At 35.3% G+C, this 18056-nt stretch overlaps 2 protein-coding genes across 2 annotated transcripts; both read left to right on the forward strand.

Moving 5' to 3' along the window:
- Positions 1–5512: 5512 nt before the first annotated feature.
- LOC107950199 (ATP-dependent RNA helicase DBP3) lies at positions 5513–11269 on the forward strand. The gene is made up of 7 exons (XM_016885005.2): positions 5513–5869; positions 6415–7041; positions 7476–7564; positions 7655–7754; positions 8252–8506; positions 10170–10342; positions 10719–11269. The coding sequence occupies exons 1-7, from the start codon at positions 5714–5716 to the stop codon at positions 10993–10995; spliced, it is 1677 nt and encodes a 558-aa protein (XP_016740494.2). The 5' UTR covers positions 5513–5713; the 3' UTR covers positions 10996–11269.
- A 406-nt stretch (positions 11270–11675) lies between these two features.
- On the forward strand, positions 11676–13593 carry LOC107950200 (cytochrome P450 71A1). The gene is made up of 2 exons (XM_016885006.2): positions 11676–12738; positions 12831–13593. Exons 1-2 carry the CDS (start codon positions 11815–11817, stop codon positions 13443–13445), a joined length of 1539 nt encoding a protein of 512 aa, XP_016740495.2. The 5' UTR covers positions 11676–11814; the 3' UTR covers positions 13446–13593.
- Positions 13594–18056: the final 4463 nt, after the last annotated feature.

Consider the following 18056-nt stretch of genomic DNA (forward strand, 5'->3'; position numbering starts at 1 on the left):
TTAAAAGTGCCGCTAAAAGCCTATTTTGGTGTAGTGATTATCTCCAAAACACAATTAGAAATTTACTTTTAACATTTGATTAATACAACAATAACATACCACTGGCTACAAACATTAATGCCAACTATTATACCACTAATTTATGAATTATGAAAAAAAATCCAATTGAATGAGTTGCAGAACATTTGCACATAATGAAATTGTTGCGAGGGGATTATGAAAAATTCTGAAAAAAAAAAGATATTTTTGAATGACTTTTTTTTTATCTTTCCTTTCAAATGAAAACGTACAACTTATAAAAGAGGAAATGGGAATTGACTAGCTTAAGTAATCCAAAAGTTGACAACCACAAGTGTCGACTCCATTAAAAAGAGCCTAAGTTTGACATATATAAAAAATAAATTGTTATTTCATAATGTCAATTTTTTAAGGGAAATTTTGAAAATTTGTCAACAGTACATCAACATAAATGTTTTTCATTATTCCCAAAATGATTTATACAATATATTTATTTAACATATACAACAACATCTACGAATGTTGAAATAATCCTAAAAATGTATTTCCAAAAATAAGTTTTGGAGATATTAGGAAATAAAAAAAATATGAATGTGTTGTTTAATCATTGTATTTGTTGATGACTCGCATCTTTCTTCTAAGAAATAAAGGAGAAAATTACAATAGCGAAAGGCAAATCAATCAATACTAGAGCCTAAAATTATAAAAGCCCACAAAAAGCCCAGCCAAGAAAGCCTCGTAAACCCCCAACTGAAACTTTAAACCCGCTGACCCTTTATTTCTCATTGCAGGAAAGGGAAAAAAAATTCCTCTAAAATTGCCGTTTCTTCACTTAATAAAAAATGACTCCACAAGAGGTATGGTCTGGTAATCCTGCTGAATATTCTGATTTAATCAACCGATCTCCATCTGTTTCAATTGAGAAAATGACTCCACAAGAGGTATGGTCTGGTAATCCTGCTAACTATTTTGATTTAAAGATCTTTGGGTGTCCTACGTATGCTCATGTTGATAATGGAAAATTGGAACCAAGATCTATTAAATATTTTTTTCTTGTTTATAAAGCTGGTGTAAAAGGGTATAAGTTATGGTGTCCTGAAAATAGAAAAGTTGTAATTAGTAGAGATGTTGTTTTTGATGAAACTGCTATGCTACCTAACTTATCTCTTAAAAGACTCTTCCAATAAAGAAAATCAAAAGCAGGTGGAGCATCAGATTAATCCAGAATCTACAACAGAGTCGACTACTCAAGCCAGTACACAAATTCAGAATAGAGTTACTTTTTTACCACAATACTCTATCATGAAAAATAGAACTAGAAGAGAAACTAAACCTTCAAAGAAGTATGTCGAGGCTGATATAGTTGCTTATGCTTTAAATGTGGCTGAAGATATAGATTCAAACCAAGAGCCATCTAATTATTCTAAGGTGGTTAGCTGTGAAGACTCAGAAAAATGGATGTTTGCTATTCAAGAGGAGATGGAATCGCTCCACAAAAGTAGAACATGGGATCTTGTGAAACTTCCTAAAAGTAAAAAAAAATTGTCCCTTGTAAATGGGTGTTTGAAAAGAAAGAAGTGACTCCAAGAGTTGAAGAACCCAGATATAAAGTAAGGCTTGTTGCAAAGGGTTACAGTCAAATTTCAAGAGTGGACTTTAGAGATGTATTCTTCCCAGTTGTGAAGCATAGTTCGATTTGAGCTTTGCTTGGTATTGTGGCCATGTATGATTTAGAGCTTGAGCAGTTAGATGTAAAAACTGTATTTTTGCATGGAGAACTTGAAGATGATATTTACATGTAATAACTAGAGGGTTTTACAGTCTCAGAAAAAGAGGACTATGTTTGCTTGTTGAAAAAGTCCCTTTTACAGTTTGAAACAGTCACCAAGACAGTGGTACAAGAGGTTTGATTCATTTATGACTTCTTATGATTTCAAAAGAAGTAGTTTTGATAGTTGTGTTTACTTTAAGAAAAATAGTGATGGTTCTTTTGTGTATCTACTCATTTATGTTGATGACATGTTGATAGCAACAAAAGATAAAAGAGAGATACGAAAGGTCAAAGCCCAACTAAGTGAAGAATTTGAGATGAAATATTTGGGACTAGCAAAGAAGATACTTGGTATAGAGATTCTCAAATATAGAAAAGCAAGTAAATTGTACCTAAGTTAGAAAGGGTACATTGAGAAAGTTCTTTGCAGGTTCAACATGCAGAGTGCTAAGCCTATTAGTACTCCTTTAGCAACCCATTTCAGACTTTCATCGGCTTTGTCTCCACAATCAGATGATGAGATTGAGTACATGTCACATGTTCCATACTCTAGTGTAGTGGGACCTCTCATGTATGCTCTGGTTTGTTCACGTCCAGATTTATCATATGCAGTTAGTACAGTTAGCAAATACATGGCAAATCCCGGTAACTAACATTAGAAAATAGTTCAGTAGATTTTAAGATAGTTACGAGGTACTACTGATGTTTGCTTACAGTTTGGAAGAACTAAAGATGGAGTCATTGGGTATGTTGGTGCTGATTTTACTAGAGACCTTGATTGAAGAAGAACTCTCACAGGTTATGTTTTTACAATCAGAGGTTGTGCAATCAGTTGGAAAGCCACTTTGCAAACTACAGTCGCTTTGTCTACCACTGAAGCTGAGTACATGGCGATTACTGAGGCTTATAAAGAAGTTATTTGGTTAAAGGGACTCTTTAGTGAACTCAATGAAGACCTTCAAATCAGTACAGGATTTTGTGACAATTAGAGTGCCATCTTCTTTACAAAAAATCAAATGTTTCATGAGAGAACAAAACACATTGATGTTCGGTATCATTTTTTTTCATGATATTATTGCTCGTGGTGATATTGTTGTGAGCAAAATTAGTACTAATGAAAATCCTACAGATATGATGACTAAGTCACTTTCTATAACCAAGTTTGAGCATTACTTAGACTTGATTGGTGTTCATTGTTGAACTTAAACCCTTAAGGGGTTTTATGGAAGAGGTGACAAACTTGTTCGTTGAGAATTAGTGTCAAGGTGGAGATTGTTAGAGTTGTGTGACCCAAATTCTAAGAGATTGCTTGCAAGTCAAGTTAAACAAAATATATCTTCTTTCTAGAAGATTTAGTATTTATGAGTACAATATATTTAGCATTTATTAAAATAATATATTTGACTTTGATTAGAATTAGGTTTTTTCAACCTATAAATAGATGTAGTCGAAACTCCTCTTGAGATTATAATTGCATGATGCGGAAACCCGGATCTAGACACAAGAGAAACACAAATTAGAAATAAAACGAGAATAAATAAAATTAGTTAAATAATAATAATATTAATAATAAAAGGATAGATTTGCCCTATGGAACCCTTGGTTAACTTGTAACCAAAAACGCCAATGATTGAGCGGCTCCCTACGAAAACCCTAGAAGAAGAACCTCTAGAAACACCGATGAACGGGAAAGAAAATTGAATATTTGTAACTCCGAAATACTCTCGAAAGTAACAAACTCCAAACTAAATAGCAAGAGAAGAATCACTCTACTCTCAAAAATTTGCCTCACACAAATTTGGAAGAAAACAAATACTCTCTTTTTATTCTCCTCAATGTGTAGAAAGCAAGCCTATTTATTGGAAAATTACAAGAGTAATTGAATTCTAATAAAACTCTTTCAAGAGTAATTGAATCCTAATAAAACTCTTTAAAATTATCTAAGAAAATAAATAAATAATAACCTAACCAATAAAATTACTTAACTCATAAGTGATGTGTCCCAACCAATGAGAATTAAGTAAATAATAATAAGATACATAAAAGACTAATCCACCAATTTATGGGCTTTCACTATTCCAAGATTGGTCCAGTGAATTGCATTCCCGTATTTGTCAACGTCACAAACATGATGACTTAAATTTGTAGCAACAAAGTCTTGGACAAAAGCATTCATCTTTAATTTTAATTGTCGTGCCTTGCTTCGAGTGATTGGACCACAAGAAAAAACAACCCCTTGAGTGTCACCTCCTTGGCTCGTATCATTGCATGCTTTTTGGAAATTATAATTCAAATTTGTGATATTGAAATTTTCGATTTTGGATTCCCTTAGAGAAAGTCAACTTTCCCTACTAGAAAGCCTTTTTTTTCATCCTATGTTTGGTTATTAAATAGAGCCCATTCTCTAAGCATTCAAGGGTTCAACAATAGCGTAGAAGATCATTTAGTTAAAAGCCAGAAGGATTTAGATGTTAGGTCCAATATTCAACAAATCTCCCTAACTCGAAAATACAAGTACTAAATTTGGTGAAATTTATTACTAAAAATATCACAATCAAGATCTAGTTTTGTGAAAATTTCTAAAATTCATCTGTGCAAATAAAACTATTTTTCATAACTTGTTTTTTCAACATTAAACCCCTTTTGCTAGATCACAAAAATTTGTACTTTGTATTGGGTATTCAGTTAGTACTTTCAACTTGGATTTTCCTTAAAATCCTTCTTTTCATGCTTCTTAAGGAAGCATCACTCTTTTTTTTTTTGAAAGGTAAGGAAGCATCACTCTTAAAAGGTCATGTTTGATTAGAAAAATAACTTTATTCATTCGAATACATATCTACATTCAAATGAATTTGTGCCAATAGTTGATTTGTCATCTTTGGGCCATCAAACATTACATTTTGAATATTGCAAAAAGCTTTATCAATTTCACAAATTTTTAATAACAAGAATACCAGCAATGCTTACTACAATGACAACCATAAATAAAAGCAGAACTTCCATATATCATATATACAACATATTCAACAAATGTAACAACAACAATTACATAGTAATTTTAATGATTTCAACAATTGTTAATAACAAATAATCCAATAAAAGTAACGTCAACTTACTACAATGACAACCATAAACAATAACACAATTTCTTTATGCCATACAAAATTTTTTTTTAACAATTGGAAAAATAATAATAAGATAACATTATCTCTAAAACAATTCTGAAAAAAAGATATTTTTGAATGACTTTTTTTTATCTTTCCTTTCAAATGAAAACGTACAACTTATAAAAGAGGAAAGGGGAATTGACTAGCTTAAGTAATCCAGAAGTTGACAACCACAAGTGTCGACTCCATTAAAAAAAGCCTAAGTTTGACATATATAAAAAATGAATTTTTATTTCATAATGTCAATTTTTTAAGGGAAATTTTGAAAAATTGTCAACAATACATCAACATGAATGTCTTTCATTATTACCAAAATGATTTATACAATATATTTATTTGACATATACAACAACGTCTACGAATGTTGAAATAATCCTAAAAATGTATTTCCAAAAATAAGTTTTGGAGATATTAGGAAATAAAAAAAAATGAATGTGTGACTCGTATCTTTCTTTTAAGAAATAAAGGAGAAAATTACAATAGTGAAAGGCAAATCAATCAAGACTGGAGCCCAAAATTATAAAAGCCCAGCCAAGAAAAAGGTGTCATTTGCCAATTTAATCCCTGCTAAACCTTCAGACAAGAATGCCTCGTAAACCCCCAGCTGAAACTTTAAACCCGCCGGCCCTTTATTTTTCATTGCAGGAAAGGGAAACAAAAAATTCCTCTAAAATTGCCGTTTCTTCACTTAATAGAAAAAATTTTGTAATCTAACAAACAAAATTTTTGTTAGCCTTTGGTTTGATTTTTTTTTTTAATGGCCAAGGGAGATGATGCAGTGAGAAGAAAGAAAAACAAAGCACAAAGAAAGAAGCTAAATAGGAAAAGTGATTCTTCAACTGTATCAGCTCGAGTTGCTTCCATTATCGCCGCCAAAAAGCGCCGAAAAGCCGGTAAACGTCGCATTTGTCAGGTAGTCTACTGACCCTTTCATTAGTTCTCATCGATTTTCCTTTTTCTTTTTCTGGGTTAATTTGGTTCTTACTTTTTACTTTTTGGAGTAAAATTTAGGTGTTTGGTAATTAATAAATTTGACATAGTATTGAATTGGGTGAGTTAGAGATATGGGAATTGCTTGTTTTACTTAGAAGTGGAAATATGGATACATTATTGGTAGGAATGGTTATAATTCTTTTAATAGCATGAGAGGTCGAAGTTGGATGTGGGGTACTTCTTTTGTGTATGTAGGATGACCAATGAATTAGTTTATCAGCAACGAGCTGGTGGGAAAGAACTAAATACTGATTTGTTCATAGCATAGAATGAGATTTTTATATGATGAGGAGCATGAATGGGGAATGATAGCCGGTTTGGGGATGGTTTGTTTTGATAAATTATTAGATTGTTCAGGATAATATGAGTGAAAAAAGTTATTGCAAATTTAATCTGGCTTCAACTGTTTTTGCTGTTAGTGATGCATAATTCTGTTAACATAGTGGTTTTTAACATGTTATTCAGGGGATGTGTTTTAGCCTTCCGACTCCTGATGATCCCTTCAATGAGAGACTCGATAAGAAGGATATCAGTAGAAGGGAACCCCAAAAACCCAAACCTTCGAAACTGGATCGTAAAGTTTCAGCCAAGAGGAAGGACAGTGTGGCAACAAAAGGATCTGTTCTTGGGCATAATGTGGCTTTGAAGGATGAACAGAAAAAATCAGTTACATTAATTAATAATATGGGGAAGTCTAGACATATAGACTCAGGCAAAATGGAGATTCAGCAAGATGGAAAGAAGGTTGGTCTCCATGGTAATCAGGAACAAGCCTGTAAAAGTTCTGATTTTCCATCAAAGTATCTTATACTCTGCCTGAAAGCAATAGAGGATACATTGTATCCTGATGGTACCTACAATGGCGAAGAGGGAAAGCGGCTATTTGTGAACCCATGGGGTATTGAGTTCTGGAAATGTTATTCTGCTGGAAAGGATATACTTGAGACAAGTGGGTCATCTTCTGATTTTGAGCAAATTGCATGGATTGCTTCAACTGCTGCTGATGTTATTTCTAGGAGAGAGAAAGAAGGTCACTTGTTTACTGGCCCTTTCCTTCTATTCATTGTACCATCCAAAGAAAAAGCTCTCAAGGTTTCTATGATCTTCTCTATACCTTTTCGTTATACGCTTATTTGTTGGTTTTGTGTTTTCAATGACTTCTTTCTTCAGCCGTTTTCTTCTGTTATCTTTAGAAGCCCAACACAATTTAGTAATTTACAATGATAGGCCTCTTGTGATATAGGCTAATGTCAAGGTAGTGGATAGAAGGACCCATGTGGCTTCTGCTTCGTTACTTAATACTATATTAATATTTCACCATCCACTAAGATAAATGGAAAACGTAAACCTATATTCAAGTGTTAGTTGTTACAATACACAAGAATGTGATCATATTTGAATAGAGGTTGAGGCTGTTTTGCTAATTTACTATTCTAAAACAATATTACTTTTATGCATTGATGTGGGAAGCCTATTTTTTGTTGATTTATTTATTCATGTAATAAGTTATCATTTATCCTGCTCAGGTACGCTCGCTCTGCAAGCCTCTGAAAGCTCAGGGGATACATACAGTGAGTTTACACCCGGGTGCTTCCATAGACCATCAGATTAATGGGTAAATATAATCTAAATCTTTAAATTAAACCTTCTCCTGGCAAAGATTAATGTGGTGTTTTTCCCTCAATTCTGTGGTTTTCTTCTGTAGTCTGCAGAGTTGTGAACCTGAGTTTCTCGTGTCAACACCTGAGAGACTTTTGGAGCTAGTTTCCTTAAAGGCCACAGATATATCTGGGGTCTCCATGCTGGTAAGCCTGTCTATATAATTTGGAAATTCTCTTGTTGCATATAATGTGCTCCCTTATTTCAATGGTCAGTCTGTAATGTTATCTATATAAACAAGTTTCTTAAAGTGTTGGACAATGTTTATGGTTATTTATGCATGTATAACTAGGTTTTTTCAACTTAACGTATTCTTTATAAAATTTCTCCTTTCATTTTTTCTTCTTACTGACATTTCTTCCATTCTGCTAGATATTTAGATTTTCAGATGAAGTTAATTTTGTGCACGAGTAATAGTGCAATTCAAGCATACTTTAGGACTATACGTGTTGCATATAGTAAGGTTAATGATATATATCATTTGAACATTTTCCCATTTTGGAATGTCATCAAGTTTCACTCAGGGACATAATATTTTGGCTTCATTTACTTCTAGTTGCCCACCCATCCTTGCCACCTATCTCCCTCTACATTTCATTGAAGTCGTTAAATTTTACTGTCTAAAGATTAAATGCTTGAATAGGTTATTGATGGTATGGAGTCTGCTTCTGGAGGTTGTTATCTTGATACTGTAAAGTCTGTCAGGCAGTCTATTTCAGGAAAACCCCATACTCTGGTGTTCTTTAATTCCTTCAATAATGCTTATGTCCCTGCTGTGCAAAGTCTACTGACTGGATTAGTCTATAGATTATCGCTCAATGATTCTGTTGCCAGTCAAAGTGCTGGCATCATCCAGTCTATACATGTCTGCTCCTCAAAGGAAGAAAGGACAATGAAGGTAGTCTCTCTCTCTATATACACGTATATATCTGTAACTTCTCCCCTGTATTATTGCATAAAGTAAACTGATTTTTATTTTTAATGCAAGCTCTTGCTATATTAAGATTCCAGACCAGTTTTCTGTAAGGAAATGGGCAAAGTGAGGCATAAGCCTTATGAAGGCAGGCAAATTTTTTTTTCTAAAATTTATGGTTATCAATTCAAGTTTTAAAATTTATTTATGTGAAAATAATATATCCGAAATTGACGTTGGCTGTGTGGAGGTGGTTCAAACATTGGCAATGACAGAAGTCAGACATGATTTTAATTATGAAAATTATTGCTTTCTAGTAATGATATTGCATGAACACATTGAATCGTTGCTTTAATGAAGCATAAAGTGATGATAATTCAACTGAAGATTCTATGGATATATTATAAGCTTTACTAAAAAGAAAAGCTTGACATTTCAAAATTGTATAATTACAAATTTACATCTTATAATTTTGAGAATTAGGTCATGTTAGAGCCTACTTGTTTCAGCTAAAGTAGTGGTCAGGGAACTAATTAGATTTCAGCTTAACTATGAAGGAATGAGTATAGTTATAGCTTGATTAAAATAATGAATCCAGATCACTTGCTGATGATAAACACAGAAAATACTTAAAAATAATCAAAACTGAGATGTTTTCAGCAGTTAAGCTGAGAAAGTTTAAAGGAGTCTGAGTTAAAAGGAATGTGTGATAAAATGGATTTTGTCTTCCTCTGCATTTTTATTTGAAAGTGGAAAGCAAAAAAAATGAAAAAAGGATTTAGGACAAAACCTATAAGTTGGAAAGCTCCTTGTTCTGCCTATATTTGTCAAAATGGTGAAGGTACCTCAACCTTCCTGCTTGAGTGGTACACTCCAATCCTCTCCTACTGATGAGGATCTAAAAGCTTTGAAGTACAAGTTTGCTGCATCATGACATTGTTTCTTTGCCTCATTATTATCCTTATTAGTCAGCCTTTAAATGTGAGGATTGTGCTGAGAGTCCAACATGTTGTTATTAATCAGGAAGGTAAATGCAAGTTACTGCTTATTTGGAAGTGCTGTCTATGTGGTGGGAACGGAACTGATTGCCCCCCTAAACGGGCTTTTAATATCTGTACTTTAATCTCTGAACTGAGAAAGTAAGAAAACGAGAAGGGTGTGTTTACCAAGTCATTTTTTACTCACTCATTGGCTATCAATCAGCTCTAGGAATAGATTATTCAACATTATACTGTAATTAGCTTTTCTTTCTTTGAAGGAAGATTTTAGAAATACCATTAGATTTCCTTAATGTTGGGAATCATTGTGGAGCGGCTGATCTAATTTGTACTTAGTTATAGATGCATTCCATGTGCTTATGTGCATTTATCACCTTATCATCATTTTTATTTTCTAGGATTGATCTTACCATGTTGCTCCCTTGGTCTTCTACATCATATTCACACTGTTCTCTCTCATGCGCTTTTGGTTTTGTTTTGGAGGCGAGAAGTAAGGTGGATCATTATGGAAAGAAGGGGTGTGGGAACGTAATCGGATAGTGATAATAGATTAACACTTTCGCTAGATGTTATTATTTTTTGGACATTAAGATTTTACTTCCAGTTTTCCATGATTTAATATTCTAAATCTTGTACATAACATTTTACAGGGCATTCAAGCTTTGGATAATGCTTATTCCAATCAAATAATAGCACAACATTTGAAGGTTCTCTATGTAGTTGGAAAAGACAATAATATTCAGAAATTAGTATCAGCTGTCAAATTCAAGGGATATTCCATCTCAATCAGCTCCTACTTGAATAGCATGGAATCTGGAAACAGGTAAAATCTGAATTATCAATATGTACGTGTATATAAATGTTGAGGCAGTTTTTGAGTAGTGGCAAGGAGTAGTGCCCCACAGATTTAGAGAAACCGAACTCTGTAAACATATTGTGTATTATTTGTTTTTCTGCCTTGTTCATTCTCGGTGCCTGAAGCAGTTGACACATGACTTAAGCACTGCTTCTGCCACTGCTCAAGTTTGCTTGCAAATATAGGATTAGTCCTTTCAATATATTTTCATGTCCTTTAAAGTTTGAATATTCAATTTAAAAGATATATGCTAGTTGGACCCTATATTTGGAAGCTATTTGCATGTTGTCATTATTGCTGGTGCATGTATCCATAACTGATATGTTGTTATTTTCTTCTCCAGCCTAGACTGTGGTGGCAGAATGAGACCCACAGTCTCCATTATCGATACTGAAAACATCAGTTGTACAGATTTGGGAGAGTATGGTGTTGTAATAATTCCAGACTTTGTTCTATCAATTGATGATTATCTTCAAATTCTCACGAGGATGGCACGGCACACAGTCAATGGTGTATTGCATAGTTTTTTAACTAAAGATGATTCGCAGCATGCTGGCCCGTTGATCGAAATCCTTGAACAATGTGGGCAGGAAGTAGCTGAAGAGCTAAGAAACTTGTGAGATGGGGATCTTCAGTGTTGGAATGCTTGAAAAGGGATAAGCAGTCATTGTTTCAAGACCCTCCGATTTCTTTGCAGGTAATGTTAGTAGGTGAACTGTTGCACCTGCAGTTTTGCTAATGCAGCACTGGTGTTGACAATTTGTAAAATTAGTAGGCCGTGTGGTCATAAAGAGGCATAAACAAGTTATTTGATTATTGTTGGGTCTCGAAAGATGAAAAATTAGAGCTTGATTTGAGATAAAATCGAATTATTCAAGTTTGGTTCTGTTTAAATTTTAAACATTGATGGAGTATTATTTATTTATATAAATTAAAAATAAATTAATTTTAACAGATAATATTTAGTTATTTACATGATTTCTTTTAAGAAATCATTTTTCCTTGCTACTTGGTTTTTTAGTTTCAAAAAATTATATTAATTATTCTTCATGTTACTACTATTATAATACGTATATAATAAATAAAATTTTTGATGGGGTCTAATTTGAACCTAATGGGGTCCACCCGAAATAATTATTCATTTTCTTTTTATATGCGGAGATGAAAAGAAACGTGGTAATAATATGTATTTAAATTTTTACATGGTGAGGGATAGGCATAAAGGTAGATTTAAATTATTAGGGAGTGACGGTAAAGATCAGTAAAGAATGGGAAAATTGATCCAAAAGCTAATAATGTAAACATTAAACACATGTTTTTATTAATTTATGATTAACTACAATATATATTTATATTTTTGGAAAAATAAAATAACAAATATTCATGATATATAGTTCTGAACATGCAGTTAGCTGAGTAGACAATTAGAGGCCATATGCATGGATCTCTTGAAAATGGAGCTCTTGAATGTACCCAAACTTCCTAGCATTAATCCATTGTTTGTCTCTCTCATTCTCCTTTTCACCCTTTTAATTTGGCACAAACTAGCAAAAAGGAAACACCTCAATTTGCCTCCATCACCCCCAAAGCTACCTATTATCGGCAACATTCATCAACTTGGCAAACTTCCCCACCGTTCTCTTCGAGACCTCTCAAGGAACTATGGTTCTCTCTTGCTTCTGCATTTGGGTTGTAATCCAACGTTACTGGTTTCATCAGCCGACATGGTTAGAGAAATTCTAAAAGACCATGACGCTGTTTTCTCCGACAGACCAAGTTCCACTGCAACAAATATCTTGTTTTATGGATGCAGGGATATCGCTTTTGCACCCTATGGTGAGTACTGGAGACAACAAAAGAAGCTCAGTGTTGTTGAGCTTCTTAGCCACCGAAGATTACACTCATTTCAGTTTGTCAGAGATGAAGAAGTTGAACTTCTTATCAACAAAATCCGCCGTGCTTGTCTTAAAGGAGACTCTATTAATCTCTCAGAGATGCTTATGTTGGTTTCTAGCAACATAGTTTCTCGTTGTGTTATTAGTCGAAGAAGTGAAGAAGAAGAAGAAGATGGGTGCTGCAAGTTCGGGCAGTTGGCAAAAAGTACGGTGGTTCTCCTCACAAGTTTCTGTGTAGGGGATTTGTTTCCTTACCTGAGGTGGGTCGATGTGCTTACGGGATATATTCCACGTCTGAAAGCATTATTTGGAGAACTGGATTCATTTTTTGATCAGATTATTAAGGAGCATACAACATTGAAAACTGATGACGAAGTTTCCAATAAGGACTTCATTTCTATAATTATGCAGCTCCAAAAGGATGGCATGCTTGAGATTGATCTCACTAACATCAAAGCAATCTTACTGGTTATTCAACACCCTCTCCTTCCTATGTATATAGCATTCCCCCCCCCCCTTTTTGCATGTTGGTCATAAGTCTTTAATTTTGTCAATCTCAGGACATGTTCGTCGCAGGAACGGATACCACTGGAGCGACAACAGAATGGATGATGGCTGAACTCCTACTGCGTCCAAATGTAATGAAAAAGGTCCAAGAAGAGGTAAGGAATGTGGTGGGAAACAAATATAAGGTGGATATGGAGGATATCAATAAAATGAAGTACTTAAAATGTGTGCTCAAAGAAACTTTAAGACTGCATCCGACTGTTCCTCTTCTTGTTCCTCGACAAACATCTGTAAGTGTTGAATTGGGTGGCTACCACATTCCTTCCAATATCACCATCTTGATAAATGCATGGGCCATTCAAAGAGATCCCAAATGTTGGGAAAACCCAGAAGAGTTCATCCCAGAGAGGTTCGAGAATAGCTCCATTGATTTCAAAGGTCAAGATGTGCAGTTCATCCCATTTGGTTTTGGAAGGAGGAGCTGTCCTGGGATTCCCTTTGCAGTTAGTGTTATTGAGTACGTGATGGCTAATCTTTTGTATTGGTTTGACTGGAAGTTACCTGTGGGCGAAATTGCTGAGAACTTGGACATGACTGAACTCTATGGCCAAACAATCAATAGGAAAAACCCTCTTCATGTTGTACCTATGTCTCATTTCACTTTGTAGATATTATATATTGGCTATGGTTTGAGTCTTTTAGCTCTTTCTTTTATTTGGAGAAGACAATGCTACTATCTTTGGTTCTTGTTGTAGTAATTCAACGAATCCTTATCGTGCAAGTAATCAATATAATAATTCAAGTGCATTTGACAAATTTGTTCCATGTGAAAATGAAACAAAATATTTTTCAATACATAATATTTGTTTGGATAAAGACAAGCTTCATTTACGCATCCACCATCTCTTTTATGGTAATCAAAGCTTATTGAGCTCTCAGTAGCGAATCCTTTTCTTTTCTCTCAAACCTAAGCCTCTTCACAACCCCTCAGACAAAAATGGCCACCAAATCAACTGTTGTTAACCTTGATAACACCAACACCAATTCCATTGTGGTGAAGTTCAATCCGGCATCTTAGTTGCCTATCAAACCAGTAGGCAGTCACAATTTCACGACTTGGAAACCACAAATCTCCGTGCTCATGCATGGACATAACCTCTTTGGTCATCTCCACGGCATATCTGTTGCTCTACCCACCACAATTTCTTACGAAAATAGGAACACTCCAAATCCATTATATCAAAACTGGTTTCGCCAAGACCAGTTGGTTCAAAACGCCATTCTGGAGTCGGTCGGTCCTTCCTTACGTCTACTGTTAATTCACATTATTTTACCTCCAATAATTCATTTTTGGTCCAATAATTCATTTACATTATCGGCTTTGCTTCATTTTTGGTGGGATCTCTACTTTTTCAATAATCCTTCACTTTTTCAATATCCTACATACATCATTCATTTGCAAGTTTAATTCACATTATTTTACCTCCAATAATTGCGGGGTTTACTTGAAATTCTTTTGGTTTCAATAGGTTTTTATTTTTTATTTTTTTAATGCTTAATTTTAATAAATAATAATGAGTTTTTGGAGAAATATTTAAGAAAACTTTTTTAGTTGCTACTATTTATATATTATTATGTAATATTTTTGGTTTTATTAAGTATTTGATTTTAAATACTTCAATATTCGTATGTTGAAAGGTGGTTAGCATGCAGCATTGAAGACCACCATGCAGAAGCAGCAGTTTGCACGAGAAAGCAAGGATGTTTAGTTGCATTTTGTTTTTTTTTTGTTTATGTAATGTAACCTAGTTCATTTTGAACTATGACAAGATGATATTTGATGTAAACTTGATGGTGATTGAGCTGTTTACCAGCTTTATTCATTTGCACAAGCTATCATTCCAATTTACTAGGAAACTTAGTGGTAGTAGGTATAGTTTTGGTTAACCTACTGTCTTGACAAGCTAGAAGCTTGATTTATGTATTGGCATTAAGCCATTTTTTTGATGAATGAATTTAATCAAGTTTTCATTCAAAAACTCTCTTCATTCTTCCTGCTTTATTCTCTTTAGTTTTCTGTTTGTTTCACCTGCAAGCCACGACACTTGCTGCTCAAGCAATTGGCTGAAACTTCTTGTTAGTTGCTCTCAGCTCCAACAATTGGTATCTAGAGCCCTTGTCTTAGTGGACCTGTTGTTTCAAACCAAGGAATCCGATGGCTTCTTCAGGATTTTCACCAGCTGCACCACCTGTCTTCAATGGAGAAGGATTCCATATTTGGGTTGTCAAAATGAAGACTTACCTGCAGGCATTCGACCTATGGGAGGTAGTCATTTCAGATGCAGAGCCAGCACCTCTCAGAGCAAATCCAACAGTTGCTCAAATGAGGCAACATGCTGATGAAAGAACAAAAAGACACAAGGCCATGTCATGCATACAAAACTGTGTTTCAGATGTGATTTTCACAAGAATCATGGCTTGTGAAACACCAAAGGAGGCTTGGGACAAGCTGAAAGAAGAGTTTCAAGGGACTGAAAGAACAAGGCAACAACAGCTTCTCAACTTGAGAAGGGACTTTGAAAATCTCAAGATGAAAGAAGAAGAAACAGTCAAGCAGTATTCAGACAGAATTATGGCTGTTGTAAACAGCATAAGGCTCCTTGGAGAGCAGTTCAATGAAGCTAGGATAGTGGAGAAGGTTATAGCAACTCTGCCTGAGAGGTATGAGGCAAAAATCTCATCTCTCGAAGACTCAAGGGACCTGTCCACCATCTCCCTGACAGAGTTGATCAATGCTCTATATGCTCAAGAGCAGAGGAGAGCAAGCAGACTGGAGGAGCACCAAGAAGGTGCCTTTCAGGCAAGAACAAATATGGCCTACAAAGGCAAGAAGGACTGGAGAGACAAGCCAAAGAATGATGCTGCAAGGAGCAATGACCAGCCCTGCAGACATTGCAAGAGGCCAGGTCATCCAGAAGACAGATGCTGGTTCAGACCAGATGCAGTATGCCAACACTGCAACAAGAAGGGCCATGTTGAAAGGGTTTGCAAAAATAGAACCAAGCCAAGGCAGAGTCAATATCAACAACCAAAGGTTGAAGCTCAAGTAGCTGAAGACAGCAGTGATCAAGAAGAGCAGGTCTTTGCTGTTTCTTGCTTAGCTGCTGAGAAGAAATGCTCAAAAGGTTGGTTGCTGGACAGTGGATGCACAAACCACATGTCACCAGATGCAACCATTTTCAAAACTTTGGACAGAACCTGTAAAACCAAAGTAAAAATTGGAAATGGTCAGTTTATAAAGGCTGAAGGAAAAGGGGATGTGCAGATATACACTCCTACAGGCATCAAAGTCATCTCGAATGTGCTATTAGTACCTGAGATTGACAGAAATCTTCTCAGCATAGCTCAACTTCTAGAGAAAGGATACTTAGTTGTGTTTAAGCAGAAAGAATGCCAAATTTTTGATCCAAATGGATCAAATTTCATGACAGTCACCATGACTGACAAGTGCTTTGAAGTGGAATGGCCAGATGACTCACATTCAGCCTGTATTGCCTCCATTGATGACTCCAAGCTATGGCACCAAAGGCTTGGACATGTTAACTTCAAATCAATGGCTCAGATGATTAATGAAGAGTTAGCTGAAAACTTCATCAAAACAGTGAAGAATGATGAAATTTGTGAAGTGTGCCAGCAAGGAAAACAAGCAAGATTGCCATTTCCTGCAAACACAGCATGGAGAGCATCAGAGAAGCTGCAGCTTATACACACTGATGTGTGTGGACCAATGAAGACCGAATCTCTCAATGGGAACAGGTACTTTATTCTTTTCATAGATGATCATACAAGATATTGTTGGATTTATTTTATGAAACAAAAATCAGAAGTTGCTCATGTGTTTTTGAAGTTCAAAGCTGCTGTTGAAACTGAAATTGGCCACAAACTTAAGACACTAAGGTCAGATAATGGAATTGAGTATACCTCAGCTCAATTTCAACTCTATTGTGAGAATGCAGGCATTAAACACCAACTGACCAATGTGTATACACCTCAACAAAATGGGGTCAGTGAAAGAAAAAATAGAAGTTTGATGAACATGGCAAGGTGCCTCCTGTTTGAGAAAATCTTCCTAAAACCCTGTGGGCTGAAGCAGTAAACACTGCAGTCTATCTTCAAAATAGACTTCCAACTAAAGCCTTAGCTCAGAAAACTCCATTTGAAGCCTGGTTTGGGTTCAAACCATCACTGGCTCATCTCAGAACCTTTGGTTGCATATGTTATGCACAAGTTCCAGCTGTGAAAAGAGGAAAGCTGGATAAAAGAACTCAAGCAGGGATTCTGATAGGCTATAGTGCAATTAAAAAGGGCTATAGAATGCTGGAACCTTCTACAAATAAGATCCTTGTGAGTAGAGATGTTGTGTTTAATGAGAAGGCATGCTGGAACTGGGATAAAAATGAACCAGAGGCTGTAACTGAAGAACTTGCATCTGATCAAGTTGGAACTAATCAAGACACATTTGAAATGGATGTGGATGATGAACCAATCAGAGGAACTCGATCATTGGCTGATGTTTATGAAAGAGCTCAAGTAGCCATGGTAGAACCAAGTTGTTTTGAAGAGGCAGAAAGTCAACAAGGCTGGAAGCAAGCAATGATAGAAGAGATCAGTATGATAGAAAAGAATCAAACTTGGAGTCTAGTTGAAAGGCCAGCAAACAGGAAAATTATTGGAGTTAAATGGGTTTATCGAGTCAAGCAGAATGCTGATGGAAGCTTAAACAAATTAAAGGCAAGGTTAGTTGTCAAAGGCTTTAGTCAAAGGTATGGATTGGACTACATGGAAACTTTTGCACCAGTGGCCAGGCTTGACACCATCAGATTGGTAGTGGCATTAGCAGCACAAAGGAAGTGGAAGATACATCAGCTTGATGTAAAGTCAGCATTTCTAAATGGATCCCTTGAAGAAGAGATTTATGTGGAACAACCTCAAGGTTTTGAAGTGTCTGGTAGAGAGGATATGGTATATAAGCTGAACAAAGCCTTGTATGGCTTGAAACAGGCTCCAAGAGCCTGGTATAGCAAGATTGACAGCTATTTGATCAGTTTGGGATTTGAGAGGAGTATTAGCGAGCCAACTCTGTATGTCAAAAAGACCAAGGCAGAAACTCAGCTCATTGTCTCATTATATGTCGATGACCTATTGGTGACAGGAGGAGATCAAGATATGCTGGTCAGTTTTAAAGCCAAAATGCAACAGCATTTTGAGATGTCAGATCT

This window comes from Gossypium hirsutum, chromosome D10 (genome assembly GCF_007990345.1).
Source record: "Gossypium hirsutum isolate 1008001.06 chromosome D10, Gossypium_hirsutum_v2.1, whole genome shotgun sequence".
Taxonomy (NCBI): domain Eukaryota; kingdom Viridiplantae; phylum Streptophyta; class Magnoliopsida; order Malvales; family Malvaceae; genus Gossypium; species Gossypium hirsutum.